The sequence below is a fragment of the Kogia breviceps genome, chromosome 2 (assembly GCF_026419965.1).
Source record: "Kogia breviceps isolate mKogBre1 chromosome 2, mKogBre1 haplotype 1, whole genome shotgun sequence".
NCBI lineage: Eukaryota > Metazoa > Chordata > Mammalia > Artiodactyla > Physeteridae > Kogia > Kogia breviceps.
Genome location: NC_081311.1, coordinates 123,818,001 through 123,844,480, shown reverse-complemented (window position 1 = coordinate 123,844,480; position 26,480 = coordinate 123,818,001). Strand labels below are relative to the sequence as shown.

The 26,480-nt window shown below is 40.2% G+C and overlaps 1 protein-coding gene across 11 annotated transcripts in view; it reads right to left on the bottom strand.

Moving 5' to 3' along the window:
- Positions 1-26,480, bottom strand: part of FMNL2 (formin like 2) — a 308,926-nt gene that overhangs the window by 44,562 nt on the left and 237,884 nt on the right. For all 11 annotated transcript variants that reach the window (XM_059052274.2, XM_059052276.2, XM_067026043.1 and 8 more), the window contains 3 exons: positions 24,676-24,784; positions 21,159-21,235; positions 19,424-19,517 (listed from right to left, as the gene is read on the bottom strand). In XM_059052274.2, coding sequence (XP_058908257.1) covers positions 19,424-19,517; positions 21,159-21,235; positions 24,676-24,784 — 280 coding nt within the window. The remainder of the gene's footprint in view (positions 1-19,423; positions 19,518-21,158; positions 21,236-24,675; positions 24,785-26,480) is intronic.

Sequence of the window (26,480 nt, the reverse complement as noted above, 5' to 3'; positions counted from 1 at the left end):
GGCTGGCAGACATCTGGTTATGAACCAGAGGCTTCGTCCACATAATGCTAAACACCCTCATGAAAACTTCAGTTACTTTTCCAGATGTTTCCAAATATCCAGATGTTTGGCATCAGGTACACAAAGCATCCAGATGACTGTTTTACTTCCCATGAATATACTTTGCTGTACCGAATAAAGAATCCTGACATAGAAGCAAAAGGCTAGTAACATCCCCAGAGGATAACTTGTTGACACACCACACCTTAAATGAGAAATGCATTTTTATCACTCCCCTTAAAAAAGGATGGCCTTCATTAAATTCTAGAGAGTAAGGCTCCACAATACAATTCCTCATCAGTGACCTCTTTCGGAAATATTCCTAATGTTGGACTTGAATCTCTCTGGCTTCACTGCAAGACTCACATCTCTTGGTCATCAGTAAGGATACAGATTCTTACAAGGCTTCTATTCCTACAGAAAGGCCAAAATACCTTCTAGTTATTCAAAAAAGGCTGTTTTTTAAATTGGTAAATGATGAAGGCCTTCAGTCATCTCTGGGACAACTTGCCAGTCAGATCCCTCAACAGCAGAAAAAGGTCTATTTAACACTGCTTTATTACATTCATTTTTTCCTCTCCACTTTGCCCTTTGAACACATACTCAATTTGGTCAAGCAAGGCAAGGGAGGGAACACAATGACACATTTCTAGTGGTCATCACGTGTTCACTAAACCACAGCAACAGCACATGGTAGGAGCTGTGTAAATCCTGTGGCATTCCCACCACAGACCTTGGGACCTGCTCAGGAGGCAAACGTCAACCCATGCTATGAATCATGACAAATCAAATTCAATCAAACAAAGATGTGCTAAGAATTCAGAGCCCTTGAAGACAAGGACTCTTTGTTTGCTAGATCAAAGACCTCAGTCCACAAATAGGAAAATGCCTGAAGTTTGTCCACTGCTCCCTCCTAACTCGCATTTCACATCTCTTCTACTTTCTTCTGTGCTCTTCCCCAATTCTGGGTCTTCAACAGGAGGACCCTGCTCTTAGCTTCCTGTAACCACCTCCACCCAGCCCAAGGTGACAGCAGACAACAGACTGGGGCAGCAGTTCTTAAAGTGGAGTGTTTGAACCCTGAGGGCCCCTGACACCCCATGACAGGGTCTGTGAGATCAAAACTATTTTTATAATAATACTAAGATGTTACTTGCCTTTTTCACAGAGTTAACATTTGCACTGGTGGTGCAAAAGCAATGGGAGGTGAATAAAACTACTGGTGCCTTAAAACAAATCAAGGCAGTAGCACCAAATTATATCAGTAATCACTATTCATCACAGCCATGCATTCTCAGTTATTGTTTATTTTTTTAATTTTTAAAATTAAAAAAAATATTTTTTTATATTTTGGCTGCACCGCTCATCATGTGGGATCTTAGTTCCCTGACCAGGGATCAAACCAGCATCCCCTTCACTGGAAGCATGGAGTCTTAACCACTGGAACACCAGGGAAGTCCCTCAGTTGTTTTTTTTAAAAAGCCAGTTTCACTTAAGAATACCCTTAATAATGCAATTAAAAAGTATTAATTATATTAAATCATAACCCCTGAATACACACCTTTTTAATATTCTATATGAGGAAATGAGATCCCTGCATAAAGCACTTTTGCTGCATATAAACATATGGTTGTCTTGAGGGAAAGCACTTCTGTAATTATTCTAGTTGCAAGATTAACTAGCCACTTTTTCGTTTTTGTTTGAAAGAATGACTGACTAAATATTTAGACTCATATACCTGGCTGTTATTTTCTTCAAAACTCAATGAAATGAACCTTCTACTTTAAAGGAAACAATTGACAATATTTGTTTCCAATGATAAAAATTAAGTTTTCAAGAAAAAATGAGAATTTGAAAAACTTGTATCCGCCATGAGCTTAACACAGCTTCCTAATATTTAAAGACTTTTCTGATAAGATTGGTGGCAATAATAACGAATGTGATTTTTAAAACTACTGCATTATGAAATGTGTCGATATTTAGATGATCTGGATAATTCAGTGAATTGCTATTTTCCAAGTGACTATTGCATATTGTTACAAAATTATGCATACATTCAACAAAGTGGAAGATAAGCAAACAAATTTTAATGTAAGAGAGTGTAAGAAGTTCATTAATACGGTTTCAGATTCTACTTTGCAACTCACTTTTAAGAAACTACTACTTATCCAATGTTTCTGTAGTATAGTATCAAAAATGAATATCCATTATTATCTGAAAATGCTGTTTAAAATAATTCCTTCTCCATCTGCATATTTTCATGGGGCTGGATTTTCTCTGACTACTTCAACCAAAACAACACAAGTGACTAAATGTAAAAGCAGACATGAGCATGTAGCTACCTTTTATTAAGCTAGACTCTAAAAGATGTATAAAAATATAAAATAATGCCACTACTATAGACTGAATTGTGTATCCATAAAATTCATGTTAAAGCCCTAACCCTCAATTCAACTCTATTTGGAAATAGGGCTTTTAGGAGGTAAGTAAGGTTAAATGAGGTCATAAGGGTGGGGCCCTAATCCGATGCGATAGGTGGCCTTATAAGAAGAGGAAGAGAGATCTCCCTTTACACAGACACACCTAGAAAAGGCCATCTAAGCACACAGATAGAAGGTGACCATCTGAAAGCCAGGAAGACTGCCATGCTGGCATGGGGACTTTCCTCTATAACTGTCAGAAAATAAATTTGTTGTTTAAGCCATCCTGTGCATGGTATTTTGTTATGGAAGCCTGAGATGACTAAGACAACCACTATTCTCACTGATTACTGGTTTCTTTTTTTAAGTTTTAGAGAGCAGGGTTTTTTTAATAGAAAAAGTTAACACATAATGAGTTTATTATGTTATTTTAAATGAAATTAAAAGTTTATCAAAATTTTATTTTAATTTCTAATATAGTAAATACCAATGCATAACTTGCATTAACAAAAACTTTGGGGGGTCTTCAGTAATTTGTAAGGATGTAAAAAGGAGTCCTGAGGCCAAAAGTGTGACAACTACTGGGCTAGAGAAACAGCCTCTTTATTTCTACAAATATTTTTTTTTAATTTTTAAATTTAATTTTACTTTTTATACAGCAGGTTCTTATTCATCATCAATTTTATACACATCAGTGTATACATGTCAATCCCTATCGCCCAATTCATCCCACCCCCACCCCCACCCCTGGCGGCTTTCCCCTCTTGGTATCCATACATTTGTTCTCTACATCTGTGTCTCAATTTCTGCCCTGCAAACTGGTTCATCTGTACCATTTCTCTAGGTTCCACATATATGCGCTAATATATGATATTTGTTTTTCTCTTTCTGACTTACTTCACTCTGTATGACAGTCTCTAGATCCATCCACTTCTCAACAAATGACCCAATTTCGTTCCTTTTTATGGCTGAGTAATACTCTGTTGTATATATGTACCACATCTTCTTTATCCATTCATCTGTCGATGGGCATTTAGGTTGCTTCCATGACCTGGCTATTGTAAACAGTGCTGCAATGAACATTGGGGTGCATGTGTCTTTTTGAAGTATGGTTTTCTTTGGGTATATGTCCAATAGTGGGATTGCTGGATCATATGGTAATTCTATTTTTAGTTTTTTAAGGAACCTCCATACTGTTCTCCATAGTGGCTGTATCAATTTACATTCCCACCAACAGTGCAAGAGGGTTTCCTTTTCTCAACACCCTCTCCAGCATTTGTTGTTTGTAGATTTTCTGAGGATGCCCACTCTAACTGGTGTGAAATGATACCTCATTGTAGTTTTGATTTGCATTTCTCTAATAATTAGTTATGTTGAGCAGCTTTTCATGTGCTTCTTGGCCATCTGTATGTCTTCTTTGGAGAAATGAAAGACAATAAATTCTTAAAATCCAAAACTTGAAGAAGCAAACAAATGGATTTCTAATAGTAAAATGTCTTGCAAGATTGTTAGAAGTCAACCACACTATATAAAGAACAACTCATCTGCAATCTCTCCATGAAGATGAAGTCACACTATTCAGAGACAGAATAGTTTTCTCTATACAGAAAAGAGCTCTCCACCAGTTTACAAGGTAGGAAAAAAGAAAAAAGACTTTCCTTCAGTTCTTATGTTTAACAAGGCAAGGTGCAATCTCTGGCATTTACCAGGCTGGACTGCAGCAATCCCTAACTGTTCTCTGGTTGTCTCTGGGATGTGTCCACCTCTGTCACATGGAGGCTCATTACCAGGCTAGATTTTTTTCCCCAAAGCCAAGTAAATGTTAGATTTCAAACAAGAATATGAGAGAAATACAGAAACAGTTTTTCCCCCATGGTCTATAGGACATGCATTCCCCAAGTTCAGGGAGAATCAGACTCAGTGAATCTGTCCAAATAAACAAATTTGTCCTGACATGCTATAACATCAAACAATCAAGAACAAGCATGCAAGGAACCAAAAGATGATTATCTTTTACCAAAGCACTAACCATGCCCTTGCTACCTACCACATAGAATATACTCTTCCCTAGTTTTATACCTATTCCTGGAAAATACTTCAACATGGAAAATTCAGCATTGTTCTTAGTGGTGTACCAGCGAATCTGGGCTACCACATGTGTTGCTGGCATGAGTACTGGGGAAGGAACCGTTATTTTCCACAGCTAAAACCACACTGCTGAAGCTATAGCTATAGCTCAATGTTACTGTGATAGGTCATTTCCACTCTGCAGTGACACAGAGCTGAGGGGGAAACTCTGTCCGAGAGCTCAACTTCATGCTCATATATAATGAGAAAGAGTTGGGCAGGAGCCACATGCACCACTGTGGCTATGGACCTACTGTGTGCAGGAGCTAAAAAGCCTAAACAATGACTCAAAAGCCCAGCGTTTGAAACACTGCCCAAGCCAGGATGCTTTCACAGACTAGACCTTCCTAGGGGCAGGTACCCGCAGTGTGCCCAGCACATGCAGCTCACTTCCTGGTTAGGGAAGCAGCAAACTCCTTTGACTATGTAAGTCAGATCTGGTCTTAAGAGACTAATGCAGCCATTTCCAGGCAGTTATAAAAGGGAACTGGGGACTAAAATCACAGTGCAGCCTAAAACCACAGTGATCTATTTCTATCCTAAGCTTGTTACTATCTTACCAAATGGCCTTGCACACGTTACTTTTTGTTCCTGTTCATAAATTTTTGTACCTATCATTTTATTATCTAGGTACCTTGCTTTTATATCTGCAGTCAAAAAAACGCTTTAGCTTTCTCAGCTGGAACACTTTGAATATACATATTACATAGACACGTGTGGACAAAATTTTACATAGAATCATAAAACTGTAGAATTGGAAGGGATATAGAGATCATTTGACTAGCTTGTCACCTAAAGCAAGAACTTGCACCATAAGATACCAGATCCACCAGGTATCCTCTTCTCCTCTTGTCTACCTCTGTGTTGTGTGCTTCATAAAGCACAAAGGCTCTTCTGAGTATCCTTCTAGCTCATTCTAGCCTGGTGCCCTTTGGAGTTCAACTCCTTAGTACAATCCTATTCTCTACTTGGAAAAAACAGACACACACACAATTCCCAGTCACCTCTGTTTAAGCCTGTTCTCTCATTCATTATCTTCAGTTCAGAACTAAGAATCTGACCTTGGACATTTTACCATCACTAAAAAAAAATTAACTTAATAAAAATTCAAAGTTAATTTTCTTCACCCGAAAAAAAATTCCCAGATTTTATTTGTTCATTGTGGCTATCCTTCCTTCTTCTTAATTAAATGTATGATGTCTGAACAGATTCTTGCTCTCTATGTCCATCCCCATATTCAGTGGATCACTCTGTCTCTTGTTGACTTTTCTTCAGTTTTATGGTTTCATATCCACTGTCATGGCCACAAATTTGGTCCAGGGCCCAGTCGTTTAATGCCTGACCGGCTTATCTTCCAATCTCCAGCATCTCTCTGCTCTGTTTTTTATGCATATATGATAATTTTTAAGATTTATCAGAATTACATAAAATGCCCTTCTCAGGTTTCCACAGAATTAAATGGAGTAGATATAAAAGCACTTTATAAACTGTAAAGTACTACATAAGTATTAGTTGCTTCCCTTATCATTTTTCTTTTCCCTCCTACTTTTATCTGTCTTCTATTTGAGTTTTTTTTTTAATCACAGTGAAGGGACCTCCCTGGCAATCCAGTGGTTAAGACTCTGCACTCCCAATACAGGGGGCACGGGTTCAATCCCTGGTCGGGGAACTAGGATCCTGCATGCCGCACAGCACGGTCAAAAAAAAAGAAAAAAGGAAAGAAAAATCACAGTGAAGATTTTCTGAATCTCCACTCTTCATCAGAACCTTAATCGTGCTTGCCTCCTGTCGTGCTTTATTTTGTAACATGGGCCCCAGTCAAATATTTTTTCTTGTCGCTAGCACATTTATTTTGACATATACTGCCCCTAGGACAGACTTCATGCCTATCTCTTCCTCTGTTCCCAGAGTCGCCTCTACCAACCAAATCAAGTCTCTTCCTTAGTAACGGTGCTCAAGACCGATCCTCTCTCTTTGGGCCCCATACAAACAGCCCAGTTTGTCCTGGCTTTTACTAATAACTTCAAACACTCCAATAATCTACCCAGTCAGTAACTGTTTTGTTTGCCTTTTAGTAGAAGATCGAGGGTGTGTATCAACTTGTGTAGAAGGTGTTCGATAAGTGACAATATGTTATGTAACACTGACTCCAAGTACGGAGGCTTGGAGTTCAATGGATCTAGGTAAAAACTCCAAACCTGCCAGTTACTAAAGTATGTCAGTAGGCCTATTTACTCTGAACCTCTCTTTCCTTATTCCTACTTCATAGGGCAGAGCTTATAATTAAAGTAATATGTTAGCCCGTCGGCACTCAGCAAACAATAAATGGTAGCCTTACTCTTTCTATATATCCATATGCCTTTTTAATACATTTAACAAATATGCTAGCTAATGTTTATAATGTGGAATAAAATGCAACAGTTTCATGAACGCGGCTCGTGTTTTCTTTCTGAAGATGATTGTTTGCTAGTTTGAAAGAAACTAAACAAAACCCTTCTGTACTGACTATGGAGCCCAAATAAATAAAAAATATGCTCATGTTTTTGTTTTTGTTTTGTTTTGTTTTTTTTGCGGTACGTGGGCCTCTCACTGTTGTGGCCTCTCCCGTTGCAGAGCACAGGCTCCGGACGCATAGGCTCAGTGGCCATGGCTCACGGGCCCAGCCGCTCCGCGGCATGTGGGATCTTCCCAGACCGGGGCACGAACCCATGTCCCCTACATCGGCAGGCGTACTCTCAACCACTGCGCCACCAGGGAAGCCCCATATGCTTATGTTTTACAAGTATTTAAATTTCAAATGAAATTTGAACTTGACTCATACAGGGAATCAAGCTCAATAAGCATATTCATTGGCAAAAGCAACTAAAACTTTAGCTTAAGTTATAATAGGGAATAAAAATACACATAAACACGATTCTAAAAGTTCTGAATTGTCAACTTTAGCACACATTTGGTCCTTAACTAAATACCTATTAAAGTCAGTCCTGTCTTTTTCAAGGCAATGGTAGTTCTGTGGGACAAAAATCATGCCTTTTATTTTCTATCAAACTCTCCTGATCTTATAACAGTGCTTTTTCCCTGGTAACAAATATATTTGCTCAACAACTCCCTAGAACTTCCAAAGAATTCTGGCTTTATTAGTTCTGAAAAGAAGTAGTAATGATCAGTGCCTTTATTTTTGGAGAGACGTTACACAAAAGATAACTGAACATCTTTAGAAAATACAAGAGAAAGCAAGTCACATGAAATGTTCCTGAAAGGGAAAATCTCCCCCTGCACAATAGGAACATTTAGCCACACTAGGCAAAGTGTTACTTCCCAAACATTACAAGCAGTAGAAATAAACACACATACAAATTAGAAGCAACACTGTCACTCCAAACCCTTTCACTGGTTTCCCTTTAGGGCATTACTACGCATAAATACATCTTTCTACTGTTACTCATAATACATGTACATACATATATATACACACAGATGCATACATATGATTTGTCTTATCATTTCCCTAGTTAACATATCTAGCACAAGCACTTTCATAACTATTTTAACGGCTCTATTTGAAACTAGCAGCTTATTTAGTAAGATGGTGGCTGTGGTCCTGTGCCTTGGCTTAGTCGCTGCTTAGACTGGGTTTAATAACAACTGAAATATCCTGCAACAATATAATAACCTATAACCTACTGACATTTAAAAACAATTCTTGGGCTTCCCTGGTGGCACAGTGGTTGAGAGTCCGCCTGCTGATGCAGGGGACACAGGTTCGTGCCCCGGTCCAGGAAGATCCCACATGCCGCGGAGCAGCGGGGCCCGTGAACCATGGCCGCTGAGCCTGCACATCCGGAGCCTGTGCTCCGCAACGGGAGAGACCACAACAGTGAGAGGCCTGCGTACCGGAAAAAAAAAAAAAAAAACTACAATTTTTTCTATTTCCACTTATTTAAAACGGCTTAGAAAACAGCTAGAACAAATGTAGAATACTAAAATATACTTAAGTCCCAAGATACAGACTTAAAAAACATATATCCTTACTATGCAAGTCAGGGTGGAGTGAGGGAAACAGAGAATAAGGAGGCAGTTCTTTCTCACTGAAAAAGAAACCAAGGTAATCCTACAGTTAAAGATCCTTTAGCCTTACTCTGCAGAAATAAAATGCCAGAATGGCAAAAATATCCTGACTGGGAACTGAAACTCTCATTCCAGTGGTTTCTGGTGATGATATTACCAAAGCTAGAAGAGTTTTGACCCCAATTCTCATACCAACTCACGGCAGAGTGCTTTTTTTTTTTTTTTTTTTTTTTTGCGGTGCGCGGGCCTCTCACTGTCGTGGCCTCTCCCGTTGCGGAGCACAGGCTCCGGACGCGCAGCCTCAGCGGCCATGGCTCACGGGCCCAGCCGCTCCGTGGCATGCGGGATCCTCCCGGACCGGGGCACGAACCCGTGACCCCTGCACCAGCAGGCGGACTCTCAACCACTGCGCCACCAGGGAAGCCCAACGGCAGAGTGCTTTATACCATCCTTATGTACCCGCAACCAGAGCATCACCTATGTGTCAAAGAAACACCTCCCAAGTGAAAGCTCCACGTGGAGGGCCCTGTGCCAGCCTCTGCTTCAGGTTCTCTGGGGCCTTAGAGTAACACACAGCTCTCGCTGCCTTCTCTTTAGGTCTTTTGTTGCTATCGTCCTAGCATATGATATCAGGGTACATAGGCCAACTGTTTTACAGTTGGCAGGGGGCACAGGTTTTAGAAATGGCATTTTTATATTAATAAAAACAAGGAGGTAACACCCTGTTTAAAAAAAAAAAAAAAAAGAGTGGCTGCTACAAATGAAATGGAAGGGTAAGCTCCCTCTTGTGCAAAACTGCACTCAGGCTTGAGGAGAGAGAAGAGGGCCTAATTAAAGTCAGGTTGAGGGGCTTCCCTGGGGGCACAGTGACTGAGAATCTGCCTGCCAATGCAGGGGACACGGGTTAGAGCCCTGGTCTGGGAAGATCCCAATGCTGCAGAGCAACTAAGCCCCTGCACCACAACTACTGGGCCTGCACTCTAGAGCCTGCGAGCCACAGCTACTGAAGCCTGCGCTCTAGAGCCCGTGCTCCACAAGAGAAGCCACCGCAATGAGAAGCCCGTGCACCGCAACGAAGAGTAGCCCCCGCACGCCGCAACTAGAGAAAGCCCACGTGCAGCAGTGAAGACCCAACGCAGCCAAAGATAAATAAAATTAAATCTTTAAAAAAAAAAAAAAAAAAAAAAGGTCAGGTTGAGAAGCAAAGCATCTTTACAAATGCTTGTCAGATAGCGTGATAATCTGCCCCATGTACCATTACCTCCTGTATTTCCTTTATTATTATTTTTTTTGTCTTTTTAAACAAAAACTGTGTCATGTATTTTTATTAAATCATAGAAAACTCATTTGCATACAGATTTTTCCACTTTGGGGACACTGGAATATTAAACAGCTGGGTAACAAAACAGTTGTAAGATACAACTCACTTTAAGCACAGACAAGTTTTAAGTTGTCACATTTATTATTTTTTAAATGTTGAAATAATCAGTAAGAGGTTATTGGCTTTTTTCACCTTTGGGTCAGAAGAATAGTATCTCTTATAACTCCCCAATTCTCTTTAAGGATGTTTTTCATTACTCAAACCAACCATGAGTTTAAAAAGGTGATTAACTTGAAGTTTTAATACAAAATCCGTTTCTTTTTCCCAACCATGGGCTTTTAGGGTATTGTAAATGCTGAATTTCAGGAGATGGTCTCCTTTCACAGGACCCATTATGCTTCTTTTCTACAACAGCAAACATGTATAATGGTACAGAATATATTCAGAATAAGTTAAATATTAAGACATACAGTATGGCAATAATGTCCTACTTTTCTTTCTACCATGTAAATTTAAAAGTTCATCCTAACCTTACACATTTATAAACGGGTGAAGACTGAGGGATCCAGTGATGATGAAAATGTACAACAACCATCAGAACCACATTTTCTAAACACTTTGGCCGAATATATATAAGTGGTCCTGTCAGAATCACGCCTGCATTTGTTCCACAGGGATCTAAATGAACAGACGCCGAAGGTCACCAAACGAAAACGGGCAGTGGTTTTGCAGTTTAGGTTGTCACTCGTTCTGCTTTTGAGCAGAGACTCAGAGGTCACACTGTGACATGTCTGCACTCACCCTAAACACTTACATAACATAAACACAAATTAAATATTAGCAAACTTATTTTTAAATTAAATTGAAGACCGCTATTTTCAAGTGCATGAAGTATTTCCCCCTAGCTTCTTGAACGCGTGTTATAGAGAGAGAAATAACATCCTGGGTGACGTCCATGTTCCTACATATTAGAGGCCAACGCGCTTCCTGTGAGAACTCCCTGGAGTAACACGTGAGACCTTTAGCGGGAAGAAAAACCAATTCTCCAATCTAAACGGAGGGACAGTCTCAAATAGTCATTTTCCCAAACTCCAGTTTGGATTTCAGGCTCATTAAAGCAGGAACTCAAAAATGTGATTTTTGGGACTGGCTCCTGGCGTCACCCGTGGTGACAGTCTGTGTCCCAGGACACTCGACTGACCCTTAATGCTACAGAGCCTCACTTCAAGCCGCCCCCAGGTCCTGGGCCCCTGCTGTTAACCTGTAGATCTGGAGTTCTCCCAGGGAACGTGTAAACAAATCTGGGGGAAACCACGTTTCTGCAAGTTTTTGTTATGTCAACGAAAAACCTCCTGGGCTAAGAAACATAATAGGAAACGCCACGCCAATGACAACTTCTCACAAGGCTTGTCTTCTGCTCATCCTGCTGTAGAAGACTAGGAAGTCAACTCAAATATTCTTTGCCTCGCTTGCCCCAGATGGTAATTAAACAGCTAGAAACTTTTCTTTGAAATACCTTATTCCTGAATTATGACAAATGCTTATCTGAGCAAACGTGGTCCCCCATCTTGTCACTGGAGGTGACTTGGAGAGGAGGCTAGGCTTCTGTGCAGGTTAGGATTCTGGCTGTGTGTTTCAACTGCAAACAGACAAGAACATGGTGTTGCAGCCCGGGATTTTGCATCTGTGGAGCTGGCGGAGGTGCACAGTTTTGTAGTGGGCCCTGATCTCCTGTATTTCCTTTAAAAAAAAAAAAAAAAAAAAAAAGCCTTTCCCGGGCCCACATCAAAGGAAAGTCCTGAAGATGCTAGAAGTGAATGACTACAGCAGCTGAGGGAGCAGATGACTGTCAGTGGAGAAAGAGGCCCAAGGAGTGAGAAATATGAAGGGCAAAATGTCTGAAAGAAACCTCAGACCCCAACCACAGCCTGCTCTGGCAAAGTGACCTCACGCTGGGCCCACCCAACAGACTTTTGCAGCAAAATGTAACAGTCATTTCTTTACTAACCGAGAGAGTTTATCTCAACAGCCAATGCTTGGAGAAGACTGAGGAATACCTTTCCTGCCACTGCCCCTTGTGACCATTAGGCCACTACCCCATATAAAGACTCTGGAATAAGTAATGGGGTATTTCGTGACCTGCCTCTAACTTCTTATCTCACCTGTTCTCTTCCCACACATCCCTTCTTTAAGACTGGAGATACAAGGTAAACAAAGACATCTATGTCCTAAACCCCATTACCTGTGAATATTTACCTTAAATGTAAAAGGCACTTTGCAGATATGATTAAGTTAAGGATCTCGACATGGAGAGATTATGCTGGATTCTCTGGGTGGGCCCAATATAATCACGATGGTCATTAAAGAAAGGAGGCCAGAGGATGAGAGTCAGGGAAGGGGCCATGAGCCAAGGAATGTAAGCAACTTCTGGAAACTTGAAAGGGCAAGGTAATGGGTTCCCAGAAGAATACCACCTGTAGTCTTATTTAATATACATATGACCAACAGAACTGTAAAATAATAAACTTGTGTTGTTTTAAGCCACTAAAGCTTGTGGCAATTTGTTACAGCAGTGATAAGAAACGATTATACCTGGTTAATTCTTATTCATCCTAAACTCAGGCACCCTTTCCTATAGGATGCCTTGACTGAAAGCTCGGACCCCATATCTGCCCTCCTTCCCACTCCTCTTCTTGGTTAACTGTTTCTCCTCTTTGTAAAGAGAAACCTACAGCCTGGCATTACCTTCACACAGCCTAGGAGGATAATTATAGAAATATTTGTCTCCTTAACTAGATTGGGATTGGTCCTTCTTAAGGGTAGAATTCTTAAGGGTCATATTTCTTATTTCCAGTGTTTATCAATGTTTCTGACACATAAGGGCACTCAGATATTCATGACAATCTTTTCCAGTAAGTTAGCATCACTCATCCCTTGATGATCAGCAGGATACCAGCCTTCACTTCCTTACTACATGATAAAGACACAGATGATAAAGAAGTAACTGGTTCATTACCAGGGCCTCATAAATCCTCTATAAGTGGCTCCTTTCTCCTCTGAAAAGTCTCTCAAAATATTGTTTTCCCATTGTACACTGCTTCAAAGTAGTAACTATCCTTTCTATCACCAATGAAAAAGTTTATACAGTTTTCAGTCCTGAAGAGAAACCAAGTATTACGCTGGGTGAAGAAGAGAGAGAAAACAGAAGAGGAACAGCTAGAGATACATTGATAAATTCTCAAAAAGTCATTGAGGTGAACTGTATCAGTATTTTCCAAAGATGACCACAGGAGTCTCTCCTACCTAAATGTTCTTCTGCACTGTGACCCCCACACTCCACCATCAAGAAGTCAAGTCATTGCCTTCTCCTTTGCATCTGGGTTGGCCTTAGTGACTCAGTTGAACCAACAGAATGCAGACGTGACACTGATGACTTCAGAGACTAGCTCAGAAGACATGCTGTGATTTCTGTCTCTTGGAAGCTCTGCAGCTGCTCCTTCCTGGACACTCCCTCTTGGAAGCCAGCTGTCAGGCTACGAGAAGCTCCAGCCACATGGAGTCCTGTATGGAGGCACTCTGGTTAACAGGCTCCGCTGAGCTCAGCCTTTAAGTCATCACAGCCCAGAAATTAGATACATGAGTGAGGAAGCCTCCAAGTGAATCACTGCCCCTAGTCAATCAGATCTTCCTTGATGAGACCCTAGATGCAAGGGAGCAAAGACTATCATCCACGCCACGCCCAGACTGACCTCCTGACACACTGAATCCACAGCCTAATAAAACTAAGTTTGGGGTAATTTATTATGAACAAGTAATAACTGCCACAGTGAATACACAGTCCAAAAGATAATCATGGTGACTTTGCTTCCCAATCCTAGGAAGATGGACTGGCTGGAGAAGAGTCCAGGTGAATTAGATCAATTTAATTCTGGCCTGATAAGGCGAAATATGCATATGCTCTAGAACTGTCACTCCCAGAGTTTGAGATTTGAGAGAATACATTGCTTATAGTTCAATGAGAGACTGAAAAAACTAAGTACCCTGCCCTCTACGTTGAGAATATTACCACTGAATGAGTTATCTGCATGGCTTGTGCTGGATTTATAATCCTACACCCTTCAAATATTTGAGAGGTTAGATTAGATGGGATTAAATTCTGAGGAATGCTGGAAGCACACCAAAATGTCTGCTCTCCTTCCTGCCCAATTTGACCCGTTGTAAATAAAACCTGACAGGCCTTCTTAAATCAACGTAATAATGTGTAGCACAAGTGCTTTCAGATGCCCAGTAGCTAAACCACATCAGCTTACTTAGGAAGCCTTCTAGCAATACGTGAAAAAAACAATGGCTCCTGCCAAGAATGCTGTGTACGAGAGAGCTGGTGGCCTTGAGTGACTCATTTCACAAGGCTCCATCTATCTTTGCTGAAAGGTCGAAAGTGGGAAGGCATTGGGCCTTTAATAACCAAACTCAGGCCTCAGGCTTATTTGTTAAAGCCAGATGCTGTCATTTTGGAAGCAGATGAGAACACAGTTATAATCGATCTGGAATCCTGATGAATTCCAGGCGCACCTCCCAGCTGCCTGGGGGAGCCGGTAGCTCAAAGTCCCCAGAGAGTTTTATTACTAGTGTCACAGTGAGCTATTCTGTTGCAGAGTCTACACAGCCTCAGTACTTTTACCCTTTGATTCCAAGCATTTTTTTTTTTTTGCAGACTTTTGGGGATACTTTCTTAAAGGCAATTTCTCAGACATATCAAAGAATATAATAGAAAAAAGTAGGAAGACTAAAAAGTTGAAGAGAGTAAGGTCTAGGTAGGAGACCTCAAGGTTCTTAAGGGAAACTAGATTAAATATAGTGTTAACTCCAAAATGGGACCAGTTGATCCTTAACCAGTAAGTGTAGTTTTATGACCCAGCAGATTGCAAGCTATGGCCCATGTCATTTGAGAGAGAAGAAAAAGCATGACCAGAACCCCAAATAGTGTTTATGGCGGCTAGGCTTCAAGGTCACAGTCTGAGAGTCCAGCCACATTTTAGGAATGCCTGCCCATTTTCTAGGCCTGTTTCTCCAGGCTTCTTGTCAGCTCTGTGCATTTCTTGACATCCTTCCAATCAACCCTTTCTTCTGGATGCTAGCGTCAGTTTCTGCTTCTTGCAAACAAGAACCTGAACTAATGCAAATACTAACAGAGCGATCTTTACTTCCAAACGTATTCTTTTTTCTGTCTGGTAGACCAAATGTTCACAAATATATACTGCCAGGTAAGTAAGAAAGCATCAATTTAGGGAAGATGGTCATCTGTCCTTCCTTGTGGCTAAATTAGCCAATAAGGAAAAACAAATGGATTACTCCTTGTTCTCACGCTGGTCCTCAATTCAGGACCACAAATTTCATGAGGAGATGTTTCAACATCACAACAGATATGCTAAATTCCCTTTATTTAAAAAAAAATTTTTTTTAATGGAAAAGAATTCAAGGAGCATAATGGATGACTAAAGGTTTAGTCTTCAACTACTCACTACACTCAACATTTTAGGGCATGTTACAAACCATGCTTGGTACAAGTTTACTATCTGAATTTATGTAATTAAAACTCATGTATCATCATATACATTGAGGTGATACATGTGCTTGCTCAGTGATGTCAGGCTTAGGCCCAAACCCCCAAAACCACCAAAAGCAAGGTCTTTGATTAATATTCTTCCCACCATCAGATACCATTAAATTGAAAGTACTGTTTTCATAAAATATATACTACAGATGTTATAAGATACATGGCATAAGATGTCTTTGTGAAAACACAGAAAACCACACTGGGTTGGAATTCTGAATGTTAATTGAAATATGAGAAATTAATGTAATCATACATTAAAATCTATCAAAAGCTAAAAGATACTTTCTTTTAATCTAAATTTAAATTAATTAGTGGTAGTCAAATAGGACAGAATGGATTTGTTGGCTCAAGAAGTAGAGAGGAAAAAAATCGTGTCACATACTTAAGATGTGTGGTCTTTAAATATCCTTTTAGCATCTGGTGTCACACTGCAGCAGTATGCTTGGCTACACTCTAGCGGTGATACAAGCCCAAAGGGTCTGGTACTCTAGTGCACATTATTTTATCTGCCAAAATAGATACTGATATCTGATATTGAAGCCCACCATCACCCTACACCAGTTCCCCCAGTGAAAACAGGGATAATCCCTTCGTCCTTAAGAAGATGAATGGAATCCCACTTACTAAATGGGATAAAAGCATTAAAAACAATGTTCATGAGGGCAAAGACTCTTCCTTGACCCTACTCCCTAGGATACCCATAGCTGGTATGGTGCTCTCTCGGCCATGGGCAGCTCAATGGGCATTTCTCACTGACCAAGACCCTATCTACACAGGCCACCTGAGATCGTAAGGACAACTTTTCCTAATCAGGAACAGCTGGCTCCCAAACCTCTCTAAACCCAAAAGATTCCACTGACGTTTTGATAAAATGATTAAAGAATATACTCTTCACTATGATGTATACGAAAAATAAAAACCACATAAAGACAGGAGAAAAAGAGAAAAGGAAGAGATTCAAAGGATGCTGGCCTTTGTGTGGCATTAGATTAAAAAAAAAAAAAAAAGATCAATATACACTAACTTTTTTTTTTTTGTCTTTTTGCCGTACGCGGGCCTCTCACTGTTGTGGCCTCTCCCGTTGCGGAGCACAGGCTCCAGATGCGCAGGCTCAGCGGCCATGACTCACGGGCCCAGCCGCTCCGCGGCATGAGGGATCCTCCCAGACCGGGGCACAAACCCGCGTCCCCCGCATCAGCAGGCGGACTCTCAACCACTGCGCCACCAGGGAAGCCCACACTAACTTTTTTCACCCTCAGATTGAACAGATAAATAAGTGGATGTCTTTTGACGTACCCCTAAGAATGCAGTTTCTCAGGAACGTGCTCCTGCCCTGGCCTCCTGCATATGGCTATTAGAATAATCCTTTTCCTGGCCTGTCTACATGAACACCACAGCCTGAGGTCAGTGCAAGCCAAGAGCACCCACAGAACCAGCTCTGTCCGTGTCCCCTCTCCCACATGACATGGTTTGTTTCCTCTGAGATGAAATTGCGAGTCCAAGGAGAAATCAGAACTTCAACACCCACCATCATTCACAAGAAATTACAGAAATGAGGGAGATTTTGGTTAAATCTCTAAATTCAAAGTCAAAATTGAGTCCTCTTTACTATTAGCCAGCTATTAGATTTAGCAGGATTACTTTTTTATTTTTCAACTAAGCACACGCAATGCCCTAAATGGCTAAACGATATACAATTCTGACACCAGATAGTTAAAACTCAATCCTGCAAGTATTTTTGTGCCTATTATGCGTAAGAAAGGCACTCTACCTTATCTAAGAGAAAACAAATTTAACATTCATCTCATGATTTACTGGCTTTAATGAACACTGATTCTATACAATTATAATTTTAGGACATAATTTGACCTGCAGTATAATCAGTTTTTGTTATAATATGACTTTTATTATAACAAGGGTCACTGATAACTGTATGGTAATTGCTTCCAGCGTGGAAAAGATCTGGCATGCGATATGTTCAAAATATGATATAATGATAAAGATGTGGGAGTTACTAGCTTCACATGCTGTTTTACTTTCATTTTAGACCCATCCACCCACATATCTCCTTATTTATAAATATAAGTTTTATGTCCTATAAATGATATATAAAAACATTCACAGAGAAGCACTCACACATTCTTATCTCTACAAGCCTCTATTTGTTTTGAAAGCCAGAATATGAATTTAAAGAATCACTACTATTCTTCATCATTTTCTTAGAACCCGAATATTTTTCACTACTAAGGCTGAATACATAAAAAGACAATATTTGGTTCTGTCCATGGTTGGCATTAGCAAAATGGATAATACCAAAATCTAAAGGCAGTGACAGCAGGGGAAGGAGGCAATGCAAATAAAGGGGCAGGAGGACTGTTTCCCCTGTTGACTGAAGTATCTTTGAAGCTTGCCAGCCCACGTAAAGGATTATGGGTCGCTCACTAGTACATCCTTCAGCTGGGGTAGTGAGTCCAATTAAGGGGACAGGGAAGGGGGATGGGCTCCTAGGTCCTGTCTCAGGAGATTCACACACAATGGGGACCAAATGTCACTGGAAACAGAAGTTAAAGATCAGAAGCACCAAATCTTAATCCTGGTTCTGCTGCTTATCTGGCCATGGGACCATGAGCAAATAAGGTATTTGAAATTTTATTCTTCTGTAACATGGAGATATTAACATTTATCTGTAAGAACCAAACGATTTCATGTGTGTACCTGGCACAGCCCCTGGCACATAGGAGGTCTTCAATAAATACTAGCTGAGTTCTACTCCAGAGGTTCCCAGGAAAGATGAGAGGGAGTTTGGAAGTCCCTCTGAGATCTAGATTTTAATCCAGTTTGGGTCTTAATCCAAAAGCATCTGGAATCAAATGGGATTGCCAGGGAAAGGCACAACTTGGCTTATGCTACTGTAATCTGGGGCTCCATGTGCCTTCAATTATTTTGGTCACGTCCCACCTCAAAGAAGCCTCAGATGTTAGACACTTACAGGGGAGCTAGCAGGCACCCTTCTTGGCTATATAAGGCTGCACACCACCACCAAGAGAAACTGGCTATGAGTTCAGTTGTGATGCCTTGATACTTTGGTTCAGAATTCTTGGTGTCATATTAGCTATGTGTAACTGTTTCTTCTTTTGTAGTCATTTAGTTTCCATTTCAATCATGCATGTCCATTGGTTTACTGTTTTCCTGTGACAAGATCACCTGATTAAGATTACAAACTGCTAAAATCAGTGTCTAGTTATTTGAGTGATTTCTCATAGCATCCAGCAAAGCAGTGATCACACATATGATTTGAGGAAAGTAACTATGATGAAAGAGTTCATAAAATTTACAAGGTGGATGCTCAAGTAACAATCATATGAAAACAACATACATTTAACAAAACCAGCTTTCAAACTTGGCTATTCTGTGTTCTCCAAAGGAAGATGAGTCCTGCAAATAGTTTTTAGCTCTTCTTAGAAATGAGACACCAAAAACCGCTTAATGCATCCATTTATTTAGACTAGGTTCATTACTTCTCCCTCAGTGACATCTTAGAAAATTAACTATTATACCCCTTAGGCCCTAAAATAAATAAAAAGGTAAATCATGGTGATTGATGTTAACTAGACTTACTGTGGGGATCATTTTGCAATATATACAAATATCAAATTACTATGTTGTACACCTGAAACTAACATGTTATATGTCAATTCTATCTCAATAATAAAACACACACACACACACACACACACACACACACACACACACAGAAAAGGCAAATCATTCTGTTCAAAGATGTCCAAATATGTTTGTGTGAGCATTCTTTTTAAAACTAGAATATCCTACCTCCTTAAAGTTGTCAAATGCCGATAAAATGATTTCATGCCCGCCTCTGACAAGACAAACGGCCGCCAACAGCTCTAAGACAAGAGCTTTTGTTCTGTCAGAACAAGGAGAAAAACCACACATCAGTGAAAGTGAATGAACAATGAGTCCGCTCTTCCTTCCAAGATGAATATGATTATATTTGTCCATGTATTTTTTTAAACTTTTACTAATTAAGGCATAGTTATATTAAAGCACATACATTTTAAAACCCTTACGAACTTCTAAACATGTGGCTTAACTAGGGTAGCAAGTTTGGGAAGGCATGTTTCCTATTCCCAAGATTACAAATTACTCACAAATGAAAATTAATTATGGGAAGATTAAGTCTTTTAGTCCTATCATCAAGTGACTCAGTGTAATGTGGTTGAAAAAGTATTTTTAATGAGCTAAAGACAACAGGAAACATGAGAATATTCAGTAAAACCACCCATTGGTTAAACACTTTCTCTGGTTCTAGAGTCAGAGATAAAACATTTGCTGAAAAAGTTGAAAATCAACGGAAATCAACACCTTACATTGCAAATCTGCTAATCTGCAATGGCTCCATAAAAATCCCCACAATAATGCAAGCTTCCATCACTTCTTCTTCCCACACAGGAGATCTGAAAGGAGCTGGGCTTACAACTGTGCTAATACAAGAATATTTTCTCTGACTCAAGAAAATAAACCTCTGTCTGAAATATTTTTAGAAGGAAAACCTTAGAGATACAATCTTAAGTTTTCAAATACAATGTCAAGGACAGCACTGTTACTTCAGAGTACGATTACTTCAGTATTTCATCTTTTTTCTGGAATAAAAGCTATTGCCAACCTCTAAACAAAGATCATTCTGATAATCCACAATATCAACTGTCTTAAGAAACATGAATAATGACTTCCCTCAGTGGAAGACAGTGACAAAGAAGCATGACTACTTGGGATTCTAGTAAACTAAGGAAGCAATCAGAAAGTTGCAAAAGCGTTAATCAGCAGAAGTATGAATAATAAAATCCAACATTTAAATAGGATTTAGGGTTTGCATTGCAAGGATCCAATTTATAATGATATTTTTCAGCTGAATTAACAGTTTTCACATAGGCAGTCTTATCAGAGAGGTCTGATAAAAGGGAGTAACAGTGTGAAATGCAGAAATGCACTAAAATGGAAAATGCATTACACTAAAATAAATTGACGAAACAGGCTTCTAGAGGTAATCTGTGAAATGAATAATATATGGCACTTGCCTATATAGGAAAGTGAATATGAAAAGAAATCTGCGTGCAGTTATTTTTGTTTTGTTTGTGTTTCTTTTCTTGGTTTGGCAATAAAATCTACACATGTAAAGGCTGCAAATGAAGTGTAGACAAGCGGTAGTAGTTTTAGTTAGCTTTCAGCAAAAAGTGGTGTGGCTAAGTCTGTATCAAGACTCTCCTGGCCCCAGTCCTGACAACACGGAAGCTTCATGCTCTAAATCTGCAAGGATGCTGAGAACCAGGCCTCAAGAGGAATGAAAGCTTGAAGACAGGGCCAGAGTTGTCACCAGTTGTAAAACTGTAACATAGCTGAAAAGAAAATTCTACTTAGCCAGGGAGTCTATCGACAATCTTAATTTAAAAAGTCATGCTTGAAAGTTTCTAAACTCTAATTTGATTGTCGATGAGCTCTCTGGTGTCCCTAGTTCAATTCAGATTTGTACATTACAAAGCCAGCTTACCTTGGATTCTTGTTGTTCAAGCTTAGTGCAATCTCGTTGACAGCATGTGGATGAGACATGACCATGTTGAAACCATACTGACATGGATGTGGAAAAAACAAAGCATTAGGAGTTAATTGAGAGGACTGTCAATGTTGATTAAAAAGCAAAAACCTGAAGTTTCTACCTAATGTGATTTTAGACCATCATAAATGCACTTATGTCTCTAGCACATCAGTGTCTCCACATATTTCTCTATGAAAAATTTCAGGAATGATGTTATTATCAAGGTACCATATTCTTAATCTCCATGAATAAACTATATGTGTCTCTTCACTAAAATGATGAAAAGACTCCAGGCCAGTGATTCTCAATCCTGACCGCTTGGCAAAATCACCTGGAAAAGTCAACAAAACAAAACACCAATTTTCCAGGACCCACTTCAGGCCAATTTATTCTGAATCTCAAGGATGGAGCCCTGGCATCTGAATTTTTTAAGCAGCTTCACTGTGCAGCCGGACCTCTGGTCCCTTCTCTTGGCAATGGTTATCGAGACCAAAAGCCTAGGAAAACCTTTCTTGCTCTGAGGTGTGGTACCTCATCCTTCTATAAAATGAGGCATGTTCAATAACGGGATCAAGAATCATTCTTGATTCTGCCGAATTGAGGAATTATTCCTTCTCCAAACTCACTCTCAGCTCATGACCTTATTTCCAATTACACTGAGAAAACATAAGCAATCAGAAAAAAATCTCCCAAAAGCTCCCACCACCACATCAATCCACCCACACAGATCTGTGTCTTCCCTCCTCACTTCTTCCTAAAGATGAACTCTCCACGCTCCCATCTAAGGCCATTCCCCCAACTTGAGTTCTTGATCGCATTCCCTCCAACCTACTCAAGAATATGCTCCAGCATTCTCCCATTCCCCCATCATTACTTTTCCCTCTCTGATTCACTACCATTAGCATAAAAACATGATGCAAATTCTCCTGTCTTAAACAACAAAAACAAAATCTCTCTTGACCCAACAATGAGTGTCCAGCCACTCTCTCATTTTTCTGCTGTTCTTTCACAGCAGAACTCCAACCACTCGTGGTCTCCAATTCATCTCCTCCCGTTCTCTCTTGGCACCACTTCGGTCAGGGATTTCATCCCCGACACTACAATGAAACTGTACCAGCAATGATGGGCACTTTGCTGGAGCCCATGGCCAACTGTCTTCATCACGCCTGACTTGGCAGCAGCACCGGACACAGCTGACCACTCTCTGCTCCATGAAACACTTCTTGTGCTTGGCTCCTACTTCCCTGGCTGCTTCTCAGTCTCTCTAGCTAGTTTTTCCTCATCTCTCTGACATTAAACAGAGTGCCCCAGGGTTATTTGGGACCTCTCTGCTTCTCTGTCTATCCCCGCTGATCTCCTTCATTCCCCTGGGTTTATACACCATCTACTGACTCTCAAACTTTTCTCTCCAGCCCAGACCTCCAGACCCTGAACTCCTGACTGGCATATCCAACCACCTATTTAAGATCTCTATTTGGATATCTATGGACACCTCAAAGTTAACATCCCCCAAACTGAACTCCCTGTCAGGTCTCCCAAATCTGCTCACCCTGCAGCCTTCCCCATCTTAGTCGACGGCAACTCCATCTTAGAGGCGCCCAGGACAAACACTTTGGAGCTGTCCTCTACTCCTCACCACACATACACTGCTACTGTCCTGACCACCAAAACGAAACCGGAATCTGGCCACCTCTCGTCACCTCTACTTCTATTCTCCTGGTCCATAGCACCAGCAACACTCACCTAAATTAATGCAACAGCCTCCTAAAAGGTCTACTTCCTTTTGTCTTTGCCCCCCAGGGTGATTCCTAACACAGAAGTCAGAGGGATCATGTTAAATTCAAGTGTCAGATTAAGTCACACTTTTCCTCAGAACCTTCAATAGCTTTCTAATCATAGCAAAGCCAATGTCCCTTCATTGGCTTATAAAGCCCTGCATAATCAGGACCCCCTTGTAACTTCAGATTTCATCTTCTACTTCTCTCCCTCTTATTCATTCTGATGCAGCCAACCTGACCTCCTTTCTGTGCCTTCAGTACATCAAACCTATTCCTGCCTCAGGGCCTTTGCACTTGCCCTTCTCTCTGCCTATAATTTTCTTTCCTAAATAGTCCTTACCCTGTTCCTTCATTCTAGTTTTACATAAATGTTACCTTCTCCATGACACTTTTCTTGTTAGCCTATTTAAAACTGAACTCACATTTCCCAAACTTATTCTTACTTCTTGATTATTTTTTCTATATTTTTTCTACTACTACTAAGTAGTAGTTCTCTGGAGGCAGTCTTCCTGGGTTCAAATCTGAGTTCACTATTTATTAGATATATGATCCTGGGCAAATTACTTAACTTCTATGTATTTCAGTTTCCTCGTCAGTAAAATGGCGAGGGTAATATGACCAATCTCACAGGACTGTTATGAGGCTCAAATTAAGTAATAGGTTTAAAAGTACTAGACTGTAGGAAGCACTATTTAAGTGTCAGCTTTTATTTCATTTCATCACTATTATTATCTGGAATGCTATATAGTTTACCAATTTAATTGTTTACCATCTGTCTCCCCTCAATAGAGAGTAAGTTCCCTTGGACACTTATTTATTTGATGCTGTATTCCCTGTGCCTAGAACAGGGTCTGTCTGGCAATGTTCAAAAAATATTAATTGATTGAAAGAATAAATGCATGTTTCCCTTCTTAAATTCAGTTTGGCATGCCTTATATTGGGTTTGAACGCTAATACTGACCTATGCATTTACCACCCATTTCTACTTGGACCCATCTATAGGATCCGTTTCAATGGAAATCAAACCCTATTTTCTGATGTGAACAATGTTTGTCTAATTCTCAGCCCTGGTTTGCTTTTACAACTATACTTTTGACCGTCAGCTCACCCTAGATACTCCAGGCTCTAACTCCCACTTTGTGGTTAGGATTAATCCCACACACTGTAGTTAGTTGCTCCTGGTGTTTTTCAGAGTGGGGATAACCTCTAAGGAGGACTCTGCACTTCTACCAAGACTCCTCCAAGTGTTTCTTATGAAGATCAGGAACCACAGGGCCCAACACACAGTAATTATAACTCCTTGCCTGTTCATCATATAACCCTTTGAGAAGCAATGACCTGTCCAGTGTGAGAGTCTATCATTCCTAGGGTCCTAAAGCTGTTCCATTATTGCCCATAACCAGTGGCTTACGCTGTCTTTAATAGTCACAAACAGTTACCAAGTAATCTAGACAAGCTTGCCATTATAAGAGGAAAATGTCTTCCCTTAAATACACTGTAAATTATACATGCTAATTAAAATATAAGGGTGATGAATTATGAGCACTAGAATGAACTAGACCTTTCTTTTTTAATAGAATTTCATTAAATCCTGCTATTTACTTCAAATAGAAATAATACAAAGTCACCAAAGAGAACAAGATCTGAGCCTGATGAATTCGGATTTTTTTAAAGGATTATAAACAGAAACATACCTGATAATTCATGATGGCACGTAAACACATGATACAGACATGCACGTCATCTTTCTTACTCACTAGTCTTGAATTTTTCAGGGTTCTTCTGCTTGGCAAAGTATTATATCTACAAATAAAAAGGGAAACTTCCATAAAGCTATAGATTACTTTCTTAGCATAGGCAGATGCACTTTAAAAATGGACGCTGTTCTCTACTTGTACCTACAGCTAAATGAGGATTGCAGGTCAAACTACCACTAACTAACCCATCACCACCAACCACCCCATCACCACAAAGCTGTTTCTGTAGACTATGAGGCCTACACAGTTCTGTGTAATGGCTATCATCTTATCAGGCAATATACCCACGGACAGTGAAACAACTCCACTCACTGCATATAATGAATCAGACTATACATGAGACTAACCAACAGTCCAGGCTCTAATCAGCAGACCAAGCCAGATTTGCAGAGGTGATTTGAGACAACAGGCATACAGATTGCATTTTTAAACAAGTGAAGGGGTAGAGTTCAGCTAATAGGCAGACCTCCTATCATGTGACCCAATTTTAACAGCACCTTCCCATCACTGTTAACAGGAGTCCCTGCTTCAGAGTTTAAGCCTAGGCAAGGTCATACATTAGCAACTGTGATATCAGCCTGTGATACTGAACCTTAATAGTACGTAAAACCTAAATAGTATACAAATGCCTCCACAGCCTGATCCCTCACCCAAAGCCAGGTATGGCAGCTGAAACTGAGATGGAAATATGCTGACATTTCAAAGGGTTAGGATGTTTCAATATTAGGGTTCATTCTGGAGACCCTACATTGTTACTTCTCCTTTCTGCAGATTTTTGAGAACCTGCAAGTAATAAAGCAGTGACAGTGTAAGATGGGGCAAGTAGAAAGATGACAATACTGAGGGCTTCGTTATGAGCTCGAAATGACTGCTTCAGAGGGGAAACAGATAAGTTTTCTCTGCAACTCCAAGCCTAAAATGAAAGCAAATTTCAAAAGTTGTCAACTACTTTCCCACAGAGTCAATGACAGAAATGTTCCACAAAAGAAGCTATAGGGCTTCCCTGGTGGCGCAGTGGTTGCAAGTCCGCCTGCCGATGCAGGGGACACCGGTTCGTGCCCCGGTCCGGGAGGATCCCACATACCACAGAACGTCTGGGCCCGTGAGCCATGGCCGCTGAGGCTGCACGTCCGAAGGCTGTGCTCCGCAACGGGAGAGACCACAACAGTGAGAGGCCCGCGTAACACCAAAAAAAAAAAAAAAAAAAAAAAAAAGAATCTATAGTCCTTCCTTCTCCTTGAATTAAACTAATTAAACATTTTTAAAGAAGGCATAATTAATATTAACTGCTTTCAAAAGTCACGTGTAGGCTTAGATTTGAAAACTGAACTGACAGGTCTCCAACTGTTCAGCTGAGCAGCTCTTTTATATTTTCTATTCAAAAACCATCAAACAGAAGAAAGATGATTCTTTCACACAAGCCTACTAATACTCCAAATGCATTTTTGAAAAGCACCTTGGTAAGTCACTGGCCTCAATATACCTGACTGTGCAAAACCTGGTTTGCTCACATTACTTTTAAAGAAGAATGCTTTGGCTTGAGGACTCCTGCTTTACTCACACTGGAAAATAACAATTCAGCAATGGAAGGTGGCCTAATCCAGTTTTGCGTGCAAAACAAAGTTAAGGAAACACATGCAGATTTGAGTGTTATAAGCCCAATTTCAACATATAAAATACAACTTTAAAAGGTGTCACTCTGCTATAACCCTAGCCCGAGCATGACGGCTAACACACTGGAC